Source organism: Onychomys torridus, chromosome 3, assembly GCF_903995425.1.
Source record: "Onychomys torridus chromosome 3, mOncTor1.1, whole genome shotgun sequence".
Taxonomy (NCBI): domain Eukaryota; kingdom Metazoa; phylum Chordata; class Mammalia; order Rodentia; family Cricetidae; genus Onychomys; species Onychomys torridus.
Genome location: NC_050445.1, coordinates 158,209,792 through 158,235,604, shown reverse-complemented (window position 1 = coordinate 158,235,604; position 25,813 = coordinate 158,209,792). Strand labels below are relative to the sequence as shown.

The following is a 25,813-nucleotide window of genomic DNA, read 5'->3' as shown; positions in this document are numbered from 1 at the left end:
TTTCACCTTTGGAAACAGATGGTGCCTGTTTGTAAGACTTGACATTTGTTCTAGGAATGCCTCCCTCAGAGACTTAAAAGGTCCAGGTTTGCTGGGGGATTGTGTGGGTATCTCAGTGCTCTGAAACTCACTGTTCCCTGAAACATTTCTCAGCCCGTTCCTACTTCCTGTGTCTTTATGTTCAGCACACACTGAGAAAGGAATTTGTTACTGGCAACAGGATTTTCTCTTCACTCACACAAAGGGCCACCAGTGGCAGCCATGGCTCAAGAGGACCTGTAGATAATTGACATGTACCCAGAAGACTTTCTTTAACATGTGCTTAATCTAGTCTATTAAAGTATTTCTGAAGAATGAGAGTGTAGCTCAGTGATAGAGAACTTGCCCAGTGTACATGGCTTTGGACTCCATCCCTGGAAACACAGACAATTCTGGTGGCTAGAGAGATGGCTCAGCAGGTGAAGTGCTTGCCACATAAGCATGAAGTTGGCAGTTAGGTCCCCAGCACCCACATAAAAGCTGGGTGGGCACACCAGCATGCCTGTAATTTCAGGGTACGGAAGGTGGGATCTGAGATAGAGGATCCCCAGAGCAACCTGGCTAGCAAGACTAGCTGAATTGGTAAGCTCTGGGTTCAAGTGTGAGACCCTGACTCACTGTATCAGGCAGAAAGTGATCAAGGCAGACACTGAATATCAAACTCACGCCTTCATACATATATACATACAAACATGTGCACGCCCATACTGGTAAAGGCATGAAGAGGAGAGCCAAAGTGGGTGGGGAAGGAAGAGTCAGGGGTATGAAGGAGCCACCATCGGCCTATCACAGTGCACTTGGACCAGTGTTGAGGCTCCAACAAGAAGAGGGTCTAACACTTATAACTTCATGACTTCTCCATTAAGTATTTCAGAATCAGGGTGGATGTCAATATATTAAAATGGGGGTGTACATATATACATAGTTTAGCTGGGATCCATTCTTCCCTTTCACTCTTTATTACGAGGGTCTGTTAATCCACAGACACAGAAAGACAACAGTGTCGAAAGCAAGGATGGCATCTCACAGCAGACTTGAGTTTTCAAGGTGAAAAGGCTTGTTCTGGTAGAGGATGGTGAGGTCTGTGCCAGTGTGGTTGTGCTTAGCACTTCTGCACTGTACACTTCAGTCAAAATGGTAATTCTAGAAATAAAAATAAAACAACCCTTGAGATAAAAGTCAGTGGCATCAGAGTTGAAGGAACACAAGGTATCAGTTTAAAGTGTCCCCTCCTCTAGGCTCATGGGTTTAAACACTTGGTTCCCAGCTGGTGGTGCTGTTGAGAAGACTGTGGAATTTTTTAGGCATGGAACCTCACTGGGAGAAATGGGACACTGGAAGAGGGCCTTGGGTTTTGTAGCCCAGCCCCACTTCCTGTCAGCCCTCTGCTTCCTAACTGCTGACAATGTGACCAGCCGCCTCACACTCACTCCCATTGCCGCCTCACACTCCCATTGCCACGTGTTTCACACTGCCGTGCACTGAATTCCTTCTTAAATCCTGAGCCAAAATAAACCCTTCCGTCTTTAAGTTGCTGTCGTCAGGCACTTTATTACAGCAAGAAAAGTGCCAGAGACATACAGAATCCTAGCAAATTCCCCCACTAGCACATGAGAAATGGTCCCAGTGACAAGTGAAGGAGGTTGGTAACTGTTGGGGGAAGGTAGTGGACGGCAAGACGGCAAACTGGAATTCTAAGGTGGGCTTACCTCATAAATGGCTCCCTTAAGCTCCATGTCTCCACTTCCTTGTTAGTAAAGGGAACTGTGAGGGCCCTGTACTAACACATGCTGGGCAGTCCTCCCTTGAGCCTGACAGACAGCAGTAGATCTTACAGATGGAGAACCTAACAGGATACCTTTCCACAGAGGGAAAGGACACTGGTCCCACCATAAAGGATCATCATTACATCATTACAGATCATCACAGCAGTTCACTTCTGGTGGAGAGCAGATGCTTCTGAGACTGCAAAGATGCTCCCAGGATACTTTACAGTCACTTGTTAATGCATCCAATTAAACAATTAAAGTCTTCATGCCCAGCTAATGGTGGCCAGCTTGAGAGTCCACATCCTCTAAGAGATGCTCATCTTCTCATTAGTGCACTGGGCATTTGGATTTGTAATTATCACTCTTGCTAGGTCTGAAGCACCCCTGGCTCCTCAAATGCAGGTTACTTCTTTACTAATTGCTGCCACCTCCTTAATTATTTCATGTAATTGGCAGCTGGACACCTGCCTGTCATGCCAGTTCTCAGGAGGTGGAATGAGAACTCTAGGCCTGTCAAGGATCCCACGTCTCAAACACACAAACAAAGGTAGCTAGATAAAATAAAGCATGTGCTAATAGCTTATCATGATGAAGGGACACAGTGTGTAAGCATAAGTCTGTCTTAATGGTATTTCTATAACTCTATGCTTCTAAAGAATGGTGACATTTATGATTCAGCTCCTGTGGATGGAAAAAAGAAAACCTATCCAATAGGAAACTTGCTTAGTTAATGAGGCAGAACAGAATTCCACTGTGACATGAAATGTTACAGTGTTACACAGACATGACTAATGTGTCTATCAAGCCCTAGATTTTTTTTTCTTCCAAGACAAGGTTTCTCTGGGTAGCCCAGGCTATCCTAGAACTTGATCTGTAGACCAGGCTGGCCTCAAACTCAGAGATCAACCTGCCTCTGCCTTCCTAGTGTTGGGATTAAGGGTATGTGCCACCACTGCCCAGCCAAGCCCTAGATTTAAGGCAGCAAATAAAAGAACATATCTGAGCCAAACACACACTTTCTATTTATCTTAGGTCTAACTTGCTCTGGAATAGTCTCACAATGCTTTTTTTCTAATCCAAGACTGTGAGGATCAGGACCCAAAGCTGCAAGAGCAAGAAGGTCAACTGCAAAACAAGGTAGAGTGACAGGTGAGTCTCACATTTTTGCAGTTTAAGTTGTGAGGCAGTCTCACGGTCAGTAGAAGTTACAAAATTCCATTTTTAATGAAATGAGTAAAATACTAATTGAATGTCTACAAATCAAGGATGCTAACCTGTGACGTAGAGCATAGAAATGAGGCATTACTGGCCAGCTTCTGACCTGTAAATAATTGTCATATAGGCCTATCTTATTTCTACATTTCAAAAATGAAAATATTTGAATCCCAAGTCACATTTTTTAAAGGGTAGAAATGCAAATGTGTATAATTTAGAGTCCAGCTGTGAGATAAGCACTCTCAGGGCCTCTGGCTAGTCTTGCTCTGTCCCCAGTCACAGACTTCCAGCTGCTCAGCTCAGGGCCTTCTCTCCAGCCTCCCGTAGTGCTGCTCTGCAGCTCTCTGCAAGGCCCTTCCTTTCACGTGTGCCTCAGCGATGTTTGCTCAGGCTTCGGCAAACAAGGTCCTCCAAAAGATCTTAGTCACCTGTTTTACACAGCAGCACACTGAGAGCCCCAGCTACATCAAAGCAACTGTCCTGGGGCTTCTGGGAAAGCCCACAATCAGTGTCCACAACCACACTAACCAAGTAAGCAGAGGTCTCACGTGGGGGTGGCTAGTGCAGAGTGGCAGATGAGAGGAGCGCCTTCACTGCACTCCAGGCAGGTCTTAACAATACCATTGCGGACATTCCTCTGCCCTCTCAGCCCTCAGAAACACTCAACAAATCAATAGGCACATGTTACTGGATGTGCTTTGAGCACAAGTCAATTATCTACAGGTCCTTTTGAGCCATGGCGGCCACTGACAGCCTCTGAGTGTGAGTGAGGAGAAAATCCTTTTGCCAGTAACAAACTCCTTTATCACTGTGTGCTGAAAATAAAGACACAGGGAGTAGGAACAGGCTGAATAATGTGCCAGGGAACAGTGAGTTTCAGAGTACTAAGCTACTGCCAAAGAAACCAGCAAACTTGAACTCTTAAATCCCTGGGAGGTCTCTCCCAGGGCAAGTGTCTATGCAGGTGTTATCTGTTTCTAAAAGTGAACCATCTCAAACTCCTCTAACCCTGTGTAGCTAGCGGCACCACCACTGAAAATGGTTTTCGCTGGTACAAACTGGGTAGAACCAAGAACACCAGGCTCAGGTCTGGACAGACTAAGGCTCCAGAATTTGTGCAACACTACATGGAATGTTTCGGCAACAGGTGTACTCAGACTCTCCGAGCAGGCAGCTCTCATCCCTCCCGTTTGCCACACAGACCTTTATCCTTTCACGCAGTCCTCATTAATTTTTATATAAACCAACCAAGTCATAAGCACATGCATGCATCTTAATCCTTGTGTCGCCCCCTTGTCTTCTCATTGGCATCTGTTTTGTGCTGTTCAACACGTATCACACATGATATTTACCACTGTGTCCACGTCAGCAGCGTGGGAAAGGATGTCACCTTTCACAGGAGTGCCATTTCAAGCCAGTGTAAGCCCTAACAGAGTGGGAGCGACATGATTGTCACGCACCACGAGGTGGCGCTTTTCCTCAAACACAGCTACAAGCCTTACTGCTTTCTCAAGAGCTCACTCACTGTACTTCCAGTCTAGAATAACCACTGAGTGCTTCAGAGGTGGCCCCACCCTACTGTTACTGAGAAAGCACCTGTGACGTGCAAGGTTCTTTCCTCACAACAACATCTGCTTTAAGACAATCCAGGTCATTTACATAACCTAAAAGCCAGTCTATTTTCAGAGGTAGAATTGGACAACTTGTTGGCACCCACACAATACAGTGTCTTTTCAAAAATCATCCTTAGGGGCTGGAGAGTTGGGGAGGTTAAAAGTTGCACTATCTGTCCTTTCAGAGGATGGTTCAGTTTTTCAGCACTCACATGGTGGCTCACAACTATGTTGTAAGACAGAAAGACAGACAGGCAGACACACACACACACACACACACACACACACACACACACACACACACGATCTGACACCTTCTAGGCTTACAGGCAACTGCATGTACTTGGTACACAGATATATGCAGGCAAAATATTCCTGCCCATAAAATGAAGTAGGGAAAATTTTAAGTTATCTTTAGAGATGAGAGGAACTTGGATCTCATGCTCTGCCTTGCAGGTTTTTTCTCTTGTTTGGTCTGCTAATCCGTGCACACAGTTCTGGAACAAACAGCAAAGATTGACAGCACAGACAAGGAACACACAGAAGCTACCATCTGACTTTGCAGCCACTCAATAAGCGTCTCTGCTGTTGAGTCTGGGATCTGGCATCTCAGTCCTTCTTTCTCATCCGTTTCCATCATCTCCAACAGTCCACGCAGGTCTTCCACAAGGTGCAGAGCTCGCAAGCTTCCCATGAACGGGGAGGTGGGAGACTGGCAATCAAAAATCCCATTGGAATATTCCAAGGCTTTAGAACCTGGTTTCAAAAAAAAAAAAAAAAAAAAAAAAAAATCAGAGTTAACAATAGGATTTACGTTATGTAAAATACCACACCTGAAAAAGATAACCAATCTAGTCACCAGCAATGATCACAAAGAACAGGGAAAAGACAAAATAATTCAATCATGTACATCTCTCCAAATCTTGTATAATTGAAAAAAAAATTTAAATGTCATTGACGGTAAATATGAATGGTGGAATGTCTAACAAAAAGGCCAGCTGCGGGGAAGGAGTAAAAGGGGGATGGTAGGTCAGGAGACCGTCACCATGTGGATGACTGGTTCACGTGGAGTCATGCCTGCCAGAAAACATACATTTTAGAGATCATGAATTCCCTGAAAATGAGTTATATACTTAAGTGATAATGTTCAATGACTTATATGCATACCTATGTGAGCATATATAAAAGCACTTCCTCTGCCATTCTGTTTATAGCCTTAGCACCAAATTTCTAGTTAACATTAGTTTTCAAAACTGGTGTTCTAAACCAAATGTGGTGGTGCACACCTTAATCCCAGGACTTAGGAGGCAGAGGCAGACACAGCTCTGTGATTTTGAGGCCACCCTGGTCTACACAGCAAGTTCCAGGTCAGCCAGATTACATAGTAAGACCCTGTCTCAGAAAAAAAGTATGATGGTCTGTAATTCCAGTATTTGGGAGGCAGAGATAAGATTCCTGGGACAAAAGAGTAGCCAGAATTGGTGCTTGGGACTCAGCAAGAGTCTTTACTCAGGTGGAAGGTCAAGAAAGACACCCCATATCAACTTCAGTCCTCCACATACACCCCAGTCATGAAAATATGCATAACACACACACACACACACACACGCTCCTAAAGACTGAAATTCTCTGTTCCAGCACTTGTAAGTATTAAGATCACCTGATATTACTCCCATGATAACCACCTTCTACTCCATATGTCTTGTTACAGAACAGAGTGAACACAGACAAACAAAACCTTCAGCATCTAAAGTCATTTCTCCTCCTCTCCCTTCTACTCCAGTTGGCTAACTAGAATAAGCCCAGGTCCTACCTACTCACAAAACACCTGACTTAGTTTGGTATGGATCCTGGATAGTCTTTTTCTTTTATTATTTTCTACAAAAGTTTCATAAAAATTTATTTATTTGTCTCTGTGTGTGACTACACATGTTCCTATGTGAATTTATGAGTGCCGTGTGCATGTAGGTCCTGTGGAGGCAAGAGGAGGGCACCTGATTACTTTAGAACTGGAATTACAGGCATCTGTAATTTGACAATGTGGGTGCTGAGAATGTAAACCAGATCCTGTACAAAAGTAAGTGCTCTTTACTACTGAACCATCTTTCTAGTCCTTAATTTTTTTCACATTTTAATTAATTGTTATTATATTTGTGTGTTGTTTTCTCATGAATATGCACACATGTCACTGAGTATGTACATGTGTCACAGAGGATGTTTGGAGGTCAGGGGACAACTGAAGAGTTCTCTCCTCCCACCAGGTGTGTCCCAGGGATTGAACTCACATCATCAGGCTTGGTGGCAGCAATCCTTACCTACTGAGCCATCTTGCTGGCCCTTTTTCTTAGTGACTCCAACACTGGTCCTGAAGTCCTATGGGGGTTAAGAAGCTAACACCCTAATCTAGTAGAATGTACAACATGTACAGCCCCAAATGCTATTCCAAATGTATTGTTCCTCCAATATGTAAGAGTATGAGGTTAGTGCCTGGTAAGAGCTTAGCTTTGCTTTCTGAAATCATAGCAGAATGAGCCTGACCTCATCTGTAGATGCAAAGCTGTTTGAAAGCATGTATCATCCCAAGAACAAGACAATACTTTTCTAGATTAAAGTTAACTGGTTCTTTGTTAGATTTGGTTATTGAACTCTTCACTATCAAGTTCATCCCTCTACAGAGGTTCACTTACAAATACCCCTTGAAAAAGATATTCCAAGAAATGAGAAGAACACTCCAAACTGAGGTGGTAAAGTGAAGTTGCATCTCCAGGGCATACAAGTACAATGAGCAGGTATGTCGTCTCCCTCAGGAAGTCTCTGACCAGAAAACCACCTCCAGGTCTCAGGGCCCCAAACAGTCAGTAAAACTGATGGTCAGAAGAGAAGAGCTGGAGCAAGTAAGATATGACTGTCCCCTCTCATTACTGTCACAGGCCTGCAGCACACACATGTCTTCTCTTGAGACACAACACTGTAATATGACATGAGGACTTGTGTGGCCACCACAATGCAGCACAGAGGTTTGTTTCCAGATCAGCTGCTCTGCTGGGTGAGAAGTCAGGGTCCAGGCTCTGCTTCACCACAAAGAGCTACTGAAGGTTCCAAGTAGGGGGAGCACATGCTGAGATCTGTGTTTGGAGAGAAGATTCTGGGAACCAGAGATGGGGGAACTAGAGTCGGACGCTCCACTTCAGTGACATGGGTGGAGGGGTTATTAGGTCAAAGCAAGATATGAGCATCAAGACAGGAAGGCTTCTCCACAAAATGAAATGAAAAGGTAAAACCTGGAGAAGGGAGGCTGGAAGGATTGAAGCCACTGAATGTGGAAGACCCAGGGTGACTTTTAGGTTTAGGAAATTGTGGATGGAAGAAGAAATAAACCCAGATAAAGGCCACTAGAAGTGCTTCCAAAGGAAAGATAACGTGCTCAACTGATGTTTTAGTTTGTCCTTCAGCTCAATGAGACACTGATGTACCTACTGGGCATTTTACAGGAAAGATCTTGTTGGCAGAGGTAGGGACCTGAGCCTTAGTGAGGAGCCAAGTCACCTCTGGCCTGAATGCTGACTTTTAGGAACAGGTCATTCACAAAACAGGACAGAACACACGCTTACAGTGTGGTCCATGGGCCACCCATATCTGACAACTTGGGACTTGGACCCTGTAGCTTTGATGAGAAGCCTGGGTGTGGAAGCAGAATTTTTAACATTTTGCTGCAAAATGTCAGAATAACTGAGAATTGGAGAACCAGAACAAAGGTAAAAACTTGGGGGTCCTAAGAGCACTGGAGAGAGCCAATAAATTATAATAAGAGCAGAGAGGGAACAAGGTCAGGCTGCACGATGTGGGTTACCTGCTATGATCCCGTCCATCTGTTCCAGCGCTGCTGCCAACATGTCACTGGCGTCACTCATCATCTTTCTATTTGTCAGGGGCAAAGTCCAGCTTTAATCTGGGGAAGGAACAGAAGACTGTGATGTTATCACTGCATGCTTTAAGTGACGCATGCTGGCTCATGGGTTTATTAATTCTACCTCAGATTATAACTCCACTTAGCAACCAGAGAACGTCAGAAGCAGCATGGAGCTGAATTAACTGGACCCTCTAATCACCTGCCGAGAGGTAACAGCACACCAGCACCCATGTTAGTAAGAGAAGATTTAGATCTTGCACTCAAGGTTGTCCAAAGTCCAGCAGAGAAGTGGGTACAAAGCTTGGTGACAAAGCATTTGCCTGATGTGCAAGGCTTTGGGTTCAGTACTGCAAACCGCAAAACATAGTCTGGCAGGATGTTATCCTTACCACTCTTCAGAGCTCTAGGTCTCCGTGAAGTACACGGCAGTACTGTGGAAGCCTTCTGAGGGCCAGGAGGGTGCAGACAAACTGAAGGGCACCGGGGTCAGGAGGTGCAGATGAACTGGGGTCAGGAGGTGCAGATGAACTGGGGTCAGGAGGTGCAGATGAACTGGGGTCAGGAGGTGCAGATGAACTGGGGTCAGGGGGTGCAGATGAACTTTTTTCTATATCAGCCTCATCTAATCACGGTTCCCTTCATTTTCCATTTTTTAAGTTCATATATCAGCTTACCATAAAGTTTATATAAGGAAAGTGTTCACTAACAAACAGACAATAGTCTCCTGCTATCCACAGGATATTGGCTTTAGTACTCCCATGGGTATTCAAGTTCCTTATATAAAACTGCACACTGCATTTCTGTTTATCTGGTCCCACCTCAACAGGAAACTTACTCTGAAGTGGCATCACCATCTACCATGGTCTTACTGGTTGGTTTCTTTACCGAGTCAGGGTCTCACTATGTAGCCCTACCCAGCCTGGAACTGGCTATGGAGACTAGCCTGGCCTCTAACTCCTAGAGATCCTCCTACCTCTGCCTCCTGAGTGCTGGGGTTAAAGACACATGCACATTGTTTTACTGGCTAAAGGATCAAGTGCAAATGCACTTTATCAAAGCACTGGTCAGCAACAGAATAGTCAAATACATGCGATTTTCATTCTTTAATGCATATTTGGTGCCAGCACCCACACAGATTCTCCCAGCAGGCCTAGATAAAGCTGGTGTCATGGTGAAGATACCACAGTATAGGAAACATCTAAGAAGTAAAGGGCATGCTGCTCAAGAGAAACCTTTGCCCTCTGTCTCCAAGCACCAGACCTCACACACTACTCTGTCTTCATAAATGTATTTATAGGTCTGCTATCAGCTTCAGGAATAAGTTCTCCACTATCCACTTTTTCTAACAAAATTCCATACAGTTATGAAATACTACTTTTTGTTTTGTTTCATTACTAACTTAAAATAAAAACAAGTATTTGACAGGTAAAATACTTCAAAATTTTGATATACCATATTCAGATTCATAATTTTATCTACAAACCCTAGAATTTTACTCACTTCAGAAGATATAAAACTTCGCTATCGTTTTATGTGAAAATAATCAGTACAATAATACCCAAGTATACACCAAGGCATAAATAAGCTACATAACAAACCAAGGAGTTTTAAGAATCTACTCATATGGACAGGTGTGGTGGTATACTCCTTTAATCCCAACACTCCAGAGGCAGAGGCAGGCGATTTCTGAGATCAAGGCCAGCCTGGAAACCCTGTCTCTAAATAAATAAATAAATAAATAAATAAATAAATAAATAAATAAAAAATAAAAAATTACTCATAGATTTGGGTGGGCATAGTCTGTAGAGGTGTTATACAAGTTTAATAATGACACAAGTTAGAAAACTCAAAATGCTAAAACTAAGAGCATAAAAGATTAAGCAGAAGGGTGTATGCAAGCCCTAAGTTTTATAATTAAGTGGGCTCCATTCCTTTTTTATTTAAAAAATAGAAGCATATACATACACATATAACTGGCCATCTTTTAAATTGAAAGCCCTCCAAATTCTGAACCCCTTTATCCTACTCCATCTACATACACTCTCTCTCTCTCTCTCTCTCTCTCTCTCTCTCTCTCTCTCTCAAATGTGCACATACAAAACAAAAACACACATGAGGCTCAACTGTAAATGTGGGACTATCAGTACAACAAAATAATACCCACATCAGAAAAACATGCTCACCAAAATCAATAAAAAAATAAAAAAGAGAAAAAGAAAAAGATGCTCACTGCTTCACTGAATCAGAAAAACAGACACTCATCTTTGACAGTAGTTATATTTGTGTAGAACATAGCAGTTTTTTGGGTTGGGAATGCAGCTCATGGGAGGGAGGTCTGTCTAACAAACATGAGGCCCTGAGTTTGACTGGCAGCTGTTCAAGAACAAAGCTAATCAACAGCAACAACCCAGCACTTTCCAAGTGTGGTAGGCAAGTACATATGGCCTGCATCCTGGTCAGGAGGCCTGTCGAGTGCTATGATGTGGAGGGCTGAGACCCCCTTCAGCTTTTTATAAGTTTCCAATTCATTAAACCAATCCCTTCTTTGAGATAATAAAATGCGGCAGTATTAAATATCTACACAAGTTTATCTGTGCTTACTCTCAATCTCTGTATCACATGGCACCTCCACATAACCTGAGGGAAGAAAGTAGGGCCTAAGTAATAAATGTGTCTATAACATGGTGAAGAATACAGATACTGAGTTGGAGAAGGTGGACCAGGATAAAGGAGCACAGAGTTCGGAGGGGGGAGGGCGCGGTGACAGATTCACAGCCAAAGATGTCTGTCATGAGCTAGAAGTGGGTAAAGCAGGTGTCTAGAGCTCAGAGGACACCTCCCAAGCACAAAATTCCTACAAGTCAATGAAAGAGCTGAAGGGATGAAGACATGCCCAAGATGGTTTTTTCACCTGTAGAAGTAAGAAGAGGTGCTTAACATCATTAAGAATCAAAAAATTTCAACCAGTGTGATATTATTTTAGACCCAGTCAATTAGCAAACAAATGTTTTCAGACTACGAGGAGCTGTGAAAGCTATGACTCTTGCAGAACGGTGCTGGGACTTTACATGGGTTTACTGAACTAAGAAATAGTCTGGCACTGCCACTTTAAACGGGTGGATTAGTTTTTAATACAGTAGTATTTCCTTCAAAACAAGTAACCATGAGCAATGCAGAAATGTTCACAGAGGGAGTCTTTACAGAACAAAACTATGGAAACAACCCAGCACTCCTCAATATGAGGAGGGATAAACTGGTACATACGGACAGAATTGTGGGACATGTGGTTGTGAACAGTCTAACAGCAATGTAGTCTGTACATACAAAGGCTCCCCAAAAAATCTCAGCAAAATATTTTACAATGTTTAAGGCAATTAAACAGACCTACTTAATTGTGTGTGTATGTCTGTGATAACTAATATGTATATTGTAAATATGAATCATATAAGAAATAAATACATGGTCAATTTAACTATGCAAAAGGGAAAAGGGAGCTAAGGTTACCCCAAGTTAAGTACTGAATATTAAAATGACTATTATATCACTAAAAATAACGGGAATTCCAGTTCTGGTCACTGGCAGAATGATTATATTGAACAAACTGGATGCTGAATGAAATATACGGCTTTGAAGAAAGTGAAGAGAGATTAAAAGTAGGCAAGGCTGGAGGAAAGGGAACTCCTACCACAGGTAAGATTCCTAAGCTCCCTGTGGGCGTACCCAGCCATACTCCCTCCACCCACCACCCCCAACTGCAGTAAGAACAGTGTGGGTCTGGAAATGTAGCTCAGTGGGGAAGGAAGGTGGGGAAACAGAAAGACAGGCATGCAGAGCAGGGGGTGGGGTGTGGGGGGGTGTAGCTGCGACTACAGATATAAGCCACTATACCTGCCAGGTATAGTTGATAGTGTTAAGAGTTAATTTGCCAAGAAGTCATAATGAGTAGAGATACTTTTACAACTTAATATGAAAGCTTCAAAATATACAAAGCAAAAACTGACAGAATTAAGGAAGAATTACACAAATTTAGCTCATTTATATGTAATGTGATTATTGATAGGATTAAATATAAATATTATACAATTTTTATTCATCCCAGGACTCATTTGTTCCTCCTTTCTGTTGGGGTGTCAGAAAAGGGTGGACAGACCCTAACAGAGAAGGTTTGAACAATTCCATCAGTTACCCAAAACAAAATGCCCAAAATGCAGAACACACATTCTTCTCAAGTTTGCATGCTACATTCACCACCCCAAGGCACAGATGCAGTACTCTAACATATTCCACGCAACTACTTACCTATTGACAAAAACCTCAGGTCTATAGAGTAGGGCTCATCTGGGATTTGAGTCAAGGATCTCTCACATCCTAAACAAGAATCATCCCCTAAACCAAGGAGCCAACATAAAAGCACAGATGCAAAACCACAAAATATGCCTCAGTAAATTTCAAATGGGTCTTAAAGGACTGCCAGAAAGCCCTGAAAGGACAACTAGATGCTATAAAGTACATTTATTAAAATGTTGGCTTGTCCATGGATGGGCTATTTAAGATGCAGCCCAATTTAGAGAGCATGTGTTGATAAAGCTATGTTGATTTTCATGGCTCAGCTGAAGAATTTTTAAAAATGGAAATGCTAAATAAAAATATTTTATAAAGCTCAATGCTCTGAAAAATATTTTATGTCCTCAAAAAAATTCTTAGAGGAAGATTTCCTAAGCTCCCTCCAGTAACTAATTAATATAATGGAATATTATTCTAACACAATGGAAATTACAATTTAAACCTGACTGAACAAGTGATACTGTGCAACATTCTAGTGAAAGAAAGTAGACACAAATGACCATGACCAGCATGAGCCCTTTTAATGAAGTCTGTGAGCAAGCCGTGTCTTATAGAAAGTGGAATAACTACCCTTAGCAATTGGATAGTTGAAGAACTAGGGAACTCTCTGATCCATATCTTGGTTTTACAACTTTCATACTCATCAAAGTAGGCAACAGATTTATATTTTATTAGGTATTAAGAATGCTACTACTGAGCCAGGCGGTGGTGGCGCATGCCTTTAATCCCAGCACTTGGGAGGCAGAGGCAGGCGGATCTCTGAGTTCGAGGCCAGCCTGATCTCCAAAGTGAGTTCCAGGAAAGGCGCAAAGCTACACAGAGATCTGGGAGTTGGACAGATAGCTCAGCTATTAAAAGCATATATTGCTCTTGCAGTGGACCGGGGTTAGGTTCCAGTACCCATGTGAGGTGGCTCACAACCACCTGTAACCACCTGGAGATCTGTTACCCTCTTCTGGTCTCCAAGGGTACCTGTACTCACAGGTGCACATGCCCCCACATAAAATACACATCCAAAAATTAAAAATTCAAAATGAAAATGATCACTAGAGACTAGAAATAAAATCACTCTTGGGGGTGGGGGTGAGACAAGGTTTCTCTGTGTAGCCTTGTCTGTCCTGGAACTCACTCTATATACCAGGCTGGCCTCAAACTCAGAGATCCACCTGCATCTGCCTCCCAAGTGCTGGGATTAAAGGCGTGAACCAACACTGTCCACCTAAAATCACATTTTCAAATGAACTAAATAGATAAATAGATGAATAAAAGCAGCACCCCATGAACCCATAATTAACACTCCAGAATCATCTAACCCTATGCACCTGAGGCCCAGAGTAAAAGGTCATGATGGTACCCAGGTTCCTTTGGGCTCATTCTTTGCTTATCTGCCAAGTTAGGTTTCACTCTGCAGCCCAGATGGGCCTCAGAACTTCAATTCTCCTGCCTCCATTTCCCCAGGCTGGGATTACAAGCACTTGCCATCACTTGCTGATAGTTTTTCCTTCTGAGCTGACAAACTCAGAAAATTCAAACTTTGCCAGCATGTCCCTCCCAAGGCAGCAGAGTTACTTCTAAGCTACCAGTTGAAGCTACCATATGCTTCTTTAAGCACTTGCTGGAGGAAAAGGCACCAGGGAACACAATTACCACAGCAAAGAAGTGTTTAGATTCAAAGTTACAGTTCACAGGGAACTTTATATGCTGGGCAAAATAAGCAGTGCAAGACTATCCACAGGTCTAAAAAGTAGTGGTTTCCTACCACAATGGATCTATATTAATAAATGTGAATTTAGAAAAATCTTAAAAGTAATTTCTGAAAACAATATTCACATATTATAACATGGGACCTCCCACCACCACCACCACCACCACCACACACCAAAGAAACCCAATAGAAATACTTTTTTTTTAGAAGTCTAATTTCAGACCTGGTCAGGGACACATTTAAGGCAGATCTGAACAGGATAAAATATCAGGGAAAGGTCCAGCAATGGTTGGCAGGAAATCACATTTTTTTTTTTTTTCAGGGCTGCTGACTGGCTGATATTTTAGGTCAGGACAATTGTCCCAGTCTTTACATGAAGAAGAAAAGAAAGACTATGAAAATCACCAAGTCTTAGTTTAGTGAGAACAGCATTTGCCCTAGCAATCTCAGCCTGCTTTATCCAAAATGTCTGCATCTGAAAGTGAACTCGGAATCCTTGCCTAAGATAGACACAACTCATAGAGACCACGATTTAAAAGAGAAAACAAATCCCCTGAAGGAAAGAGAGAAGGTTCACGCACATTCAGACTGGCTGATGGAACACCACAGCATGCAATCATTATGAAAACAGAACATGTTTTTACATCAACTACCACACACTTCTTACCAGATGTTCCTCTCAGGATGCTACCAATGGAGGATGACCAATGCCAGGCTGAGCTCAGCTCAGGAGTCTGCAGCAATACAAGCTCAGCCAAGATAAGCCATCTTCAAAACAGAAGGACCAAGGGGAAGTAGGAAAGCTGGCCAGGTCTGTGGTTTGAGGGCAGCAGCAGCTGGAAGCTTCTTAGAAATGCAAATGCTCCTTTACAGGAGCGAAAGCCGGGGCAGTCCAAAGCTTCTAAGACAGCTACAGAGGAGGCACTGGAAGACCTTCCCCTGGGAAAGGAGGGACAAGGTGGGAACTGGCTAACAAGGTAAATAGGGCAGAATTCCCCTTCCCACTTCTGCTACCGACTTCTAATCCAAAATAACAGGTCTAAAGATGACAAAGTTTCAACTTGAAATTTTTCTCCCTAAGTCTTCATGTCTAAAACATGTAACTGCCCCCTCCACTTTTTTTTTTTTTTTTTTTTTTGAGATAGGATCTGGATAGGCTGTCTTGGAACACAGCCCAAGGCAGCCTTAAACTCACAATCCTCCTGCCTCAGCCTCCCAAGTGCTGGGATTACAGACATATGCTACCACATCAGGCTCGCAACTTACTTCCTGATTCTCTGTAATGTACCTGCCACCACAGATTTTCTCTATACTCTATCACCTCAAACACTTTTCATCTCCAATATGTTTTTACTGTATCTAAATAAAGTAAAAAGTCCTTGAATAGTGTAACAGAGTGGTGTGGTGGTATTGTGTTCACCGAAATATTGTGACGCTAATAAACTTATCTGGGGTCAGAGAACAGGATGGCCCCAATATTAAACATAGAGGTTAGGCTGTGGTGGTGCACGCCTTTAATCCCAGCACTCAGGAGGCAGAGCCAGGCAGATCTCTGTGAGTTCAAGGTCACATTGGAAATAGTCAGGGATGGTGACTCATGCCTTTAATCCCAGGGAACAATGGCAGAAACCAGAAAAATATATAAGGTGTGAAGACCAGAAACTAGAAGCATTTGGCTGGTTAAGCTTTTAGGCTTTTGGAGCAACAGTTCAGCTGAGAGCCATTCTGGATGAGGACCCAGAAGTTTCCAGTCTGAGGAAACAGGATCATCTGAGGAACTGCTGAGGTGAGAAAGCTGTGGCTTGTTCTACTTCTCTGATCTTCCAGCATTCACCCCAATAACTGGCCGCAGGTTCAATTTTATTAATTAGAACTTTCTAAGATTCCTGCTACACAGTGGATGGGAGCTGCGAGGACAGAAGGCTGTTGGGAATGGCAGAGATGGAGAAAACAGAAAGGTTGGGGTCTTCATGGCAGTGGTAATATTTAATGTCATGGGTTTAAAATCGGTCAAAATGCAAAACATGTATGATATTGCTGACCTTAGAGGTTTTAAAACTACATTTGCATTAAAGAATTATTAGAAAGTTATCAATAATGCTACTTCAGTTCATTTCTGAATCCTAATTTCTCAGAAATGAGCTTCAAAATATTCATAGGTGAAATGATATGACATCAGAAATGCCTACATTAAAGCAGATGGGGATGAGGGTAATATACATGAAACAAAGCCAGGCATGACACGTCCTTCTGTTCTAGCAACATGTTTGCATACTGGAGATTTCTGTAACAAAAGTATTTCATTTTTACCCAGACATTCAAGCTCCAGGATTTTCAAACACCTTCAGCCATGACATAGTGTCTTAAATAGGTTGTTTTTCTCATGAACACAAGCACATTGAGAGCTCCCCAAATATTTACAAGCCAAATAATGAAATAATTGTAATTTTGGCTACCCATATAAACACTAACACAGACATGTATGCTCTGAAAATAGAACAGCCTCCTGCAGATAGAGAACTGTGATGTGGGTGTCAAGGAGCACTAACAACGGGACGTTAATATGCATTACTTCTTTTGATGGCTAAAATGACATGCCACAAAGGACGATGGGGCAATGCTGGGAAGCACTAGAATGACAGAAGCAGTGAGGGGAAATAGGCCAATGGAAAATAAAGTGAGGCTGTTGGCTCTCTGCTATTAATATTTAAGAATGACAGCCAGAATGGAACTAATGGAAAGACCCACACAATAAGTCAAGCTCTCTTTCTTCCTGAATAAAAAGACTCTGCTGTTACTGAAAAGTAGATGTGGAATAAATGTGATAAATGGTGGACCTGGGATAAAAATGCTCCATTTCTCCTGATCTCTACTCAGGTATGTATCTCACTGATAGAACAAGAATTGTCAAACTGCTATGCCTTGACTAATGTGGTGATATACTGTGTACCCTAATAAACTTGCTGACCTTAGAAGTTTTAAAACTACATTTGCATTAAAGAATTAAAGATTCAGAGGACAGAGCCAGCCACTAGATTAGACATAGAGGTCAGGCAGTGGTGACATATGCCTTTAATCCCAGGAAGTAATATGGCAAGGCAGAGAAAGGCATATAAGGCGTGAGGAGACAGGAAGTTTTTAGGCTGAGGATTTTGTAGAGGTAAGAACTAGTGGCTAACTGTTCTGCTTCTCTGATCTTTCAGCTTTTACCCTGATAACTGGCTCTGGGTTTTTGTTTTTTTTGTTTTTTTGTTTTTTGTTTTTCTTTTTATTAAAAGACCATCTAAGAGTTGAACAACAGACTAGGGCTACCAACCTTGAGTTCTACCCAAACTATACAGTATGCATGGGTCTGAACAAATCCTGCCCTTTTATCTTATCTTTGTGCTGTCCCACATACTGGTTTCTCCTTGCCTGGACCAGGCTCTGAGTCATGGGACACACACAGTAGTCCTTTGGTATCTTCAGGTACTGGCTACAGGACTCCAAATAACAAACCTCCCAGCTGCATGAGTCCCCTGTGTGAGATGATGTGGTATTTGTACATAACCTATGCAGTTTTGCCATATGCCTTAAATCATCTCTAGATTACTTATAATACAGCACAAACTCAAGAGTGTAGCCTATGCTACACAAAGATGAGTTTCATTGAATTGATTAACTGCCTACTTCTCACCCCAAGCAGGAAAAGGAAGCCAAAGTTTCACCAGGGTAAGATATCACCTGTGGTCCTAAAGCCTGAAGAAAACTGCATGCCATGGCAGAATCTCACCCAGGAATGCATTGATGAATCTTCTCATCAGTCCTCCCAGCAACAAGCATACACTACCCACACAAACCCTATTTTACAGTGACCCTGGGAAGGGTAAGTCCCTGCAAGCCAGACTTGCTCACCAGTGAGCTTCTTAGGGACTCTGACATCACTTTCAATATGGTTTGTACCAGGATTACTGTGTCAGTCTCTAACAAGGATAAATTAGTAAGAGCTATCTATTCACCAAGATACAGTTACTCATTAGTCACCATATATTCAGGAGTAATATACATGAAAGGGTGGTACATTACTGGACTTGGCTCCTTTTATGTCTTAAATCATTGACCTAGTTTTTGTTTTTATTTCAGTAAAGGTTCTGGCAACAGCATTCGAGAGAGGAGGAACCAGGTTGGGGGGGGGGGGGAGAAGCAGGAAAAAAAAAGAAGAGAATGAACATTCTGAAATGCCCTGATGTACTGAATGGCTTTGGCAGAGCATCTGATAGGACCAGGCTACAATCCAGCCTGGACGACTCTGTACATTTCCTCACACACGTACACACTGGATTCAATGATATTTCCCACTGAGTTCCTGTGTGCCAGAATCAGATCCAAACTCTCAGAGCTTTTACTTCACTGGGTATCTTCCAATCAAGTCTACCTCATAGAGTACAGTTTGCACAGACAGACCTCTGCTCTAGCTAAGTATGTATTTTTAAGTGGCATCCCCAAGCTTGGGTACTCTGAGTTATCAGAGAATGTGTTCTGCTTAATGAGGCATTCTCAAGAGTTTTTTTTAAAAAAATAAGGTCAGGAAATGATACAGTGGGGTTTGGTTTCGGCTATGTTACCAAACACCTTGGAATTATCTTTATCTCAGAACACTTGGGTTCAGTCTTCCATTAAAGAGCAGCAGTGTGAATACTGATTCCTCCTATGAAGCTCCTAGCTTTGTCACCTTGACCTGCACTTGATGATAAGCAGGAATCATTACTGATCCCAGTTTCCTCCCTACAACATTCCACTGTCTTTAACAATCCCTAGTAAACCTCCCACAGCCTGTTCCTGCCCACTCTTCATCTCAGCAGATGACTTCCATGAGGAGATACCACATCCACCCAGGGAGAGTCTTGTCTGTCCAATGTTCCTCCTGTGAGTACTTACTTACTGGAGTGTTCTTTGACTTTTGTGTGTGAAAGGCAGGGTTCTGGGGAACAAATCCAGGCCTTTATTCGTTGGTGGGGTTTTTAATATGAATTGTGAGGCTGAGCTGTGAGGAGCTAAAGGAAGCACAGGTATAACTAGATTTGGAATTGCATTTGTTGTTTTGAGACAGAGTCTGTCTCATTATTGTTGATGCAAAAGATACCTGTCACCGCCAAGTAAGCAAGAGCTAAGTCTATTCTGGTCAAATATGAGCGGCCACAGCTTTGGAACATAGAGTTCACATTGCTCCAAATAACTGGACTGCCCTGGAGGTGACTTGTGAGCCTTTACAGCAGAACAAAAGACAGGTCTGATGCCCATTCACTTACACTCATGCCGACAGCAAGTAGGAGACAGGAGCAGGAGAAATTCTAGGGTTCCAGATGATGTCTGATGACTTGTAGCTTCTAGGTTAGTGGTCTGCTAAGTTAGCAAGTTTTACCTGACAGTCATGAGGATGACAGGTCAAACAGAAGTACTAGGCTCTTAAGGGAACTAAAGACAGTCTAGGATTATGGTTCTGGATCTGCAACATTTCAACTGTCTATATCACAAAGTTGTTCTTTAACATGTGGGGAGGGGGGCGAGTGAGGGGTGTGCTGGGGACTGCAGTACACACTTCATAGCTCAGGCTGGCCTTGAACTTTCAATGTTCTTGCCTCAGCCTCCCAAGTGCTAGTTTACAGGTATGAGCCAGCACACTTACCTAGGAGTATTTGGTGGCAACTAATTTTGTGTTGATAGATATAAGCAGCTCTTACTTACTTGTGTCCTTCAGAGGCCACTAGAGTAGCTTGGTGTAGAATCTTGAAAGCAACACCACAATCTATAAAAAGCTAAGTCCAGGGGCTAGAGAGATGGTTCAGTGGTTGAGAGCCTGCACTGCTGTTGTAGAGGACCGGCATTGGGTTCTCAGCACTTACATAGTAGATCACAACCACTTGGAACTCTAGTTCTTGAACATCCAACGCCTCCTTTGGCCTCCAAGGATACCAGGCATACACATGGTGCAGAGATATACAAGCAGACACACACACACACACACACACACACACACACACACACACACACACACGTAAAACAAAATCTTTTTTTTTTTTTTTTTTTTAAAGAAAAACTCAGTTTAGTAGAGATGATGGACCTGGGGAGTAAGTGCACCTGACAGTGACTCACCTCTTCCCAAGGCAACTGTACAATAGCTACAGGTGGTGTGGAAATGGGGCAGAACTGACCAATGGCCCCTAGGTATTCAGGACATATAGTTTTCATCTGCAAGATGTTAGTGTAAAGGACAGTTCCTACCCCATAGATTATGACTACAATAATGGCAGTAAGGGTATAGAAAAGGAAAGGGTGGTAGAAGAACAAAAGGAGAAAGGAAGAAAAAAAAGTAGCATTTCTCAAGTGCTGAATATCCAAGTGACTTAGGGAACCTCAACTTTTAATATCTCTTTTATAGGAAAGAAAAGTGGGGTGTGAAAAAGTTAAGATGTCTTCTGAGAATTGTTTCTTTTTTATCTCTTTACTGTATGTGTATGCACACGCACTACACTCATGAATGCAGAAATTTATATGCTATGGCATGTGTGTGGAAGTCAGAAGACAACTCTTGGAAGTTGGTTCTCTTCCTCCACTGTGGGTTCTAGGGGTTGAACTCAAGTCATCAAGCCTGCACAGCAAAGTGCTTTTACTCACGAGACATTTTCCCAAACCCTGAACTTTTCTTTCATGAAAATGTGGATTTCTCTCATAAAATGACTGTGAACACCTGAGTTATTCTGGGACATATTTTAAAAAAAATATTTATTTTTACTTTATGTGTGTGTATATGCCTGTGTACCATATGTATACAGTACCCATGTATACAGGCCAGAAGAGGACATCAGATACCCTGGAACTAGAGTTAGAGGTATTTGTGAGCCTCCATGTGGGTGCTGGAACTGAACCCAGACCCTCTGGAAGAGCAGCTAATACTCATAACCACTGAGCCACCTCTCCAGCCACAGCAATGGGAAGCACCTAGGTCTCAGCAGAAGCCACTGGGCGTCTGGAGTAGTCACCGGCATAAACTAGAATGTGGATGACCTCTAACCCTGAGAGGTGGACACTTGTGGAAGATGACACAGTTAGGCAATGTGAGACATGATGGAGCACACTGTCCAGGCTTCTTTTCCTACTTTGCAAAATGAGATTAAGCCAAATAAATGTAATATTTCTTCAAATCTATAACTTACAGTTATTTAAAGTTGGAGCTGAACAAGCCATCACCTGTCATTATCAATACACAACAATGACAATGGTTGACTAGACTTTTAGACAATAGCTCTCTAATATTAAATACTATAAATTCTTTCCTTGAGGAGACAGACATATCCACTTATTTTTTTTTTTTTTCTTTTCTAAAATCAAACACAACTTGTCCTCAAGTTCTACCCCATTCCTCTGCTGGAATGTCCACTGCATGCATGATTATGGCCCTTTTAATGTTATCCTGTCTTTGCTCTTCCAAAGGCAACAAAACACAAGATCAGAGTGCTGTGGATATTGCTCTGTATGCTGTGAATGAGCTGTTCTGATTGGTTAATAAATAAAATGCTGATTGGCCAGTAGCCAGGTAGGAAGTATAGGCAAGACAAGCAGATAGGAGAATTCTGGGAAGAGTCAGGAGTTGCCAGCCACACACAGAGGAAGCAAGATGTGAAGGCAGAACTGAGAAAAGGTATCAAGCCATGTAGCTAAACATAAATAAGAATTATGAGTTAGTTTAAATATAAGAACTAGTCAGTGGTAGGCCTGAGCTAATGACTGAGTAGTTTTAATTAATATAAGCTTCTGTGTGTTTACTTGGGTCCAAGAGGCTGCAGGACTGGCAGGTGAGAGAATTTTGTCCTGACTATGGGCCAGGTGAGACACAGGAAAACTTCAGCAACAAATGGTGTCCAATGGCTCGAGTTTCCACTTAAGTGCCTGCTTCATGTCTCATGTGAGTGGTGAGCTTGAGCTACATTATGTCAGGTTCATGGTGTGTGGACTTGACCTATGCCACATTACACAGAGGTGCCTCCAAGCTGTACAGTATGCTGCGTGGTAGATTTAGCCTTTGTTGATACAGAAAAAGGGAGGGGGGGAGGGAGGGAGGGAGGGAGGGAGAGAGGGAGAGAGAGAGGGAGAGAGAGAGGGAGAGAGAGAGAGAGAGAGAGAGAGAGAGAGAGAGAGAGAAAGAAAGAAAGAAAGAAAGAAAGAAAGAAAGAAAGAAAGAAAGAAAGAAAGAAAGAAAGAAAGAAAGAAAGGAAGAAAGAAAAGGAGAAAAGGTTTTGGGGCTACATGCTGCTGGATGGAATCATAGACCCACTAACCCCAAGAGTCAGTGGATTGCAAGGCTCCCAGAGCTGGCAGTGAATTATCCCTACCATGTTAGAAAGCTGAGGTGGGCAGAGTCATTCAGTACTAACCAGTGCATTTTAAAGCAATAGATTCACAATAAGGCAGATTCAGATGGAACAAGACTTTAAAGGGTTAAAATGTGTGTAAAAATGTACATAGGCTTGGAAGAGAGAAAAAAGTAATATATGCAGTCATATAAAGAAATAGATAGTTTAAAAAGTAAAGTTTTTAAAGAGAAAGTAAAGGTAATATAAAAAATAAGCCACATAAAGATGGATATTACACAGAGAATCTGGATTGTGCTACCTCTGATATTTTTAACTGCAGAAAGACATTTGCTTGTAATGGCTGCTCAGTTAAACCAATATGTATATTTTAAAGGTACCTTGATTTCAAAATTTGGATGTAAGGATATGTTGCTTTGGAAAGGAGACTCTGCTTCTGTTTACACAGAAAGCCAGAGGATATGGGTTTGTTCCAGATTAAGATACATGAGGTTTGACCAGCCAAGACCTCCTGAAAGGTCTCCGTTGACTCCATGGCCCAGATGATCCAACATCCAGAACAGTTTCAAGGCAACTGGCTCAGAGAATACAGCCTCACGGACTATTCTATAATCCTAAAATTTTCTTTATGTCCCCATAAGAATACAGCACCCTCATCCAGAAGGTAGTAGTATGAGAAGCTACACCCAAATTCCCAAATATACCAAGCTGCTTTAGAGATGGAATTGGCTCACTCCTTCTCTAAACCCAAGCATATTACTAAAAGAAAAGGTTGAGAGATTCTTCTGTCCCATATCAGAAGAGCCCTCTGGTGTGGGACAGAAGAAAACTAATATTTTTATATAAAGTAGTTTGATTATAAATGCAATCTCTTTCTAAAGAAGAAAAGGGGATAGTATAGATATGATAGGATAAAAGGGTAGATTAATGAACCTACTTTTAAAGAGCAACAACTTGTTTAGCAATGTTTTACATTGCTATGGATTTTAGTTTATTGATACAAGTTTAAACTTAATTTTGTTATACTGTGTGTGTGTGTATATATATATATTTCTACTCTAGTTTGAGGTATTATGTTTATGTAACTCATTTAGATTGTAATGGATAATTTAAAATACAGATTAATAATTGGTCTTCTATGATAGTCAAACTTATAGTCATGTTAAGTTTTCTAGGTATACATAGATATAATTCAATTAGGTAATTTTCAAACACTTCAAAGACCTACAGAATATGGCATTTAAAATGTTTTAAAAATTTAGACTTTCTGGACAGTGAGACATGTCTGCTCCTGGCAGAACCAATTTACTTCAAAGAAAAAGGTGGACGTTGAAGACACTCCATATGGAATTTATCTTCTTCTGGCAAAAATAGCCATCTGGGCAAGAAACTGTTCTTGCCTGGACTGCATCACAAAATGTTGCATCTACTGGACATGCAGGATCCATAGGAAAGTGACCACTGAACTTTGCAAGATGAAATGGTCCTTCAGGTTCCTGCTTCACAGAGGAAACTGCCAGACATTCTATAGGACAGAGAAGTGACTGAGAGACTCTAGGCCTGTAGGCTGAAGACAGATGCCCCAACTTTACAGAGGAACTTTGGATGACTGTCCAGGAAGCCAGCTGTCTCTGTCATTCTAGATTTTTTGGAAGTTGCTTACAATGCACTTCCTGTTTACTTAGGTAGTATTATATCCTTCTGAGGTCTTTGATGTATCTGAAGACTAGATAGTTATAATTTACCTTGGTTATAATAAGAGATACGGTAGATATGAAACCTTAGACTCACAAATATAGGATAGGATATTTTCTTTAATTTTGCCAAATACAAATAGACTAGATAAAATAACTATAATTCTTGCTTGCAGTTTTATAATATGAAATTTTACTATATTAAAGTTAAAACCTTCCTTTTTGAAAAAATGAAAAGCGGAAGTGTTATGATATCACTCTGTATGCTGTGAATGAGCTGCTCTGATTGGCTAATAAATAAAATGCTGATTGGCCAGTAGCCAGGCAGGAAGTACAGGCAAGACAAGCAGATAGGAGAATTCTGGGAAGAGTCAGGAGTTGCCAGCCACACACAGAGGAAGCAAGATGTGAAGGCAGAACTGAGAAAAGGTACCAAGCCATGTAGCTAAACATACATAAAAATTATGAGTTAGTTTAAATATAAGAACTAGTCAGTGGTAGGCCTGAGCTAATGACTGAGTAGTTTTAATTAATATAAGCTTCTGTGTGTTTACTTGGGTCCAAGAGGCTGCAGGACTGGCAGGTGAGAGAGATTTGTCCTGACCATGGGCCAGGTGGGACACAGAAAAACTTCAGCTACATCAGAGTGTCACTTTCCACTCTCAAGATCTCTCTCTAAGCATATAATTCCAAGAATTTTTAAAATAACTTGCTTAATTTCCTGAGTTTGGGAAAATTAGTTGAACAATGGACTCTTCAGAGGTCAAAAGAATGGGAAGAAGTGATGAGTAGTCTGAATGGGAGAAGGGCATCATGTCCCCAGGCTCCTTTCCAGGAACTACTTTCTCTAATTGGTTCTCCTAGTCACAATTCTTTCCTTGGGTTTATAAATCATATCAACACAGGTGTATTAGATAGCCAACTTACACAACATGATTTTAAAAATCTGTCCTTTAACTTGGAGTTAGACAGGTGGTTCAGTGGTTAATGCATTTTTCTTGAAAAGGACCAAAGTTGAGTTTCCAGCACCCAAATCTCTCTGCAGCTTGTCATTCTCTGCAGCTCCAGCCATGGGGTGTTCAAGGGTCTCCTCTGGACTCTACAGGCACCTGCACTCAGATGCACACACACCCACACAAAGACACATACACACATAATTTAAAAATAAAAATAAAT

At 42.0% G+C, this 25,813-nt stretch overlaps 1 protein-coding gene across 10 annotated transcripts in view; it reads right to left on the bottom strand.

The window, feature by feature from the left end:
* Ppfibp1 (PPFIA binding protein 1) overlaps nucleotides 1-25,813 on the bottom strand; it is a 153,361-nt gene that overhangs the window by 49,225 nt on the left and 78,323 nt on the right. For all 10 annotated transcript variants that reach the window (XM_036180858.1, XM_036180861.1, XM_036180863.1 and 7 more), the window contains 2 exons: nucleotides 8,487-8,585; nucleotides 5,187-5,392 (listed from right to left, as the gene is read on the bottom strand). In XM_036180858.1, coding sequence (XP_036036751.1) covers nucleotides 5,187-5,392; nucleotides 8,487-8,550 — 270 coding nt within the window. In that variant the 5' untranslated portion in view covers nucleotides 8,551-8,585. The remainder of the gene's footprint in view (nucleotides 1-5,186; nucleotides 5,393-8,486; nucleotides 8,586-25,813) is intronic.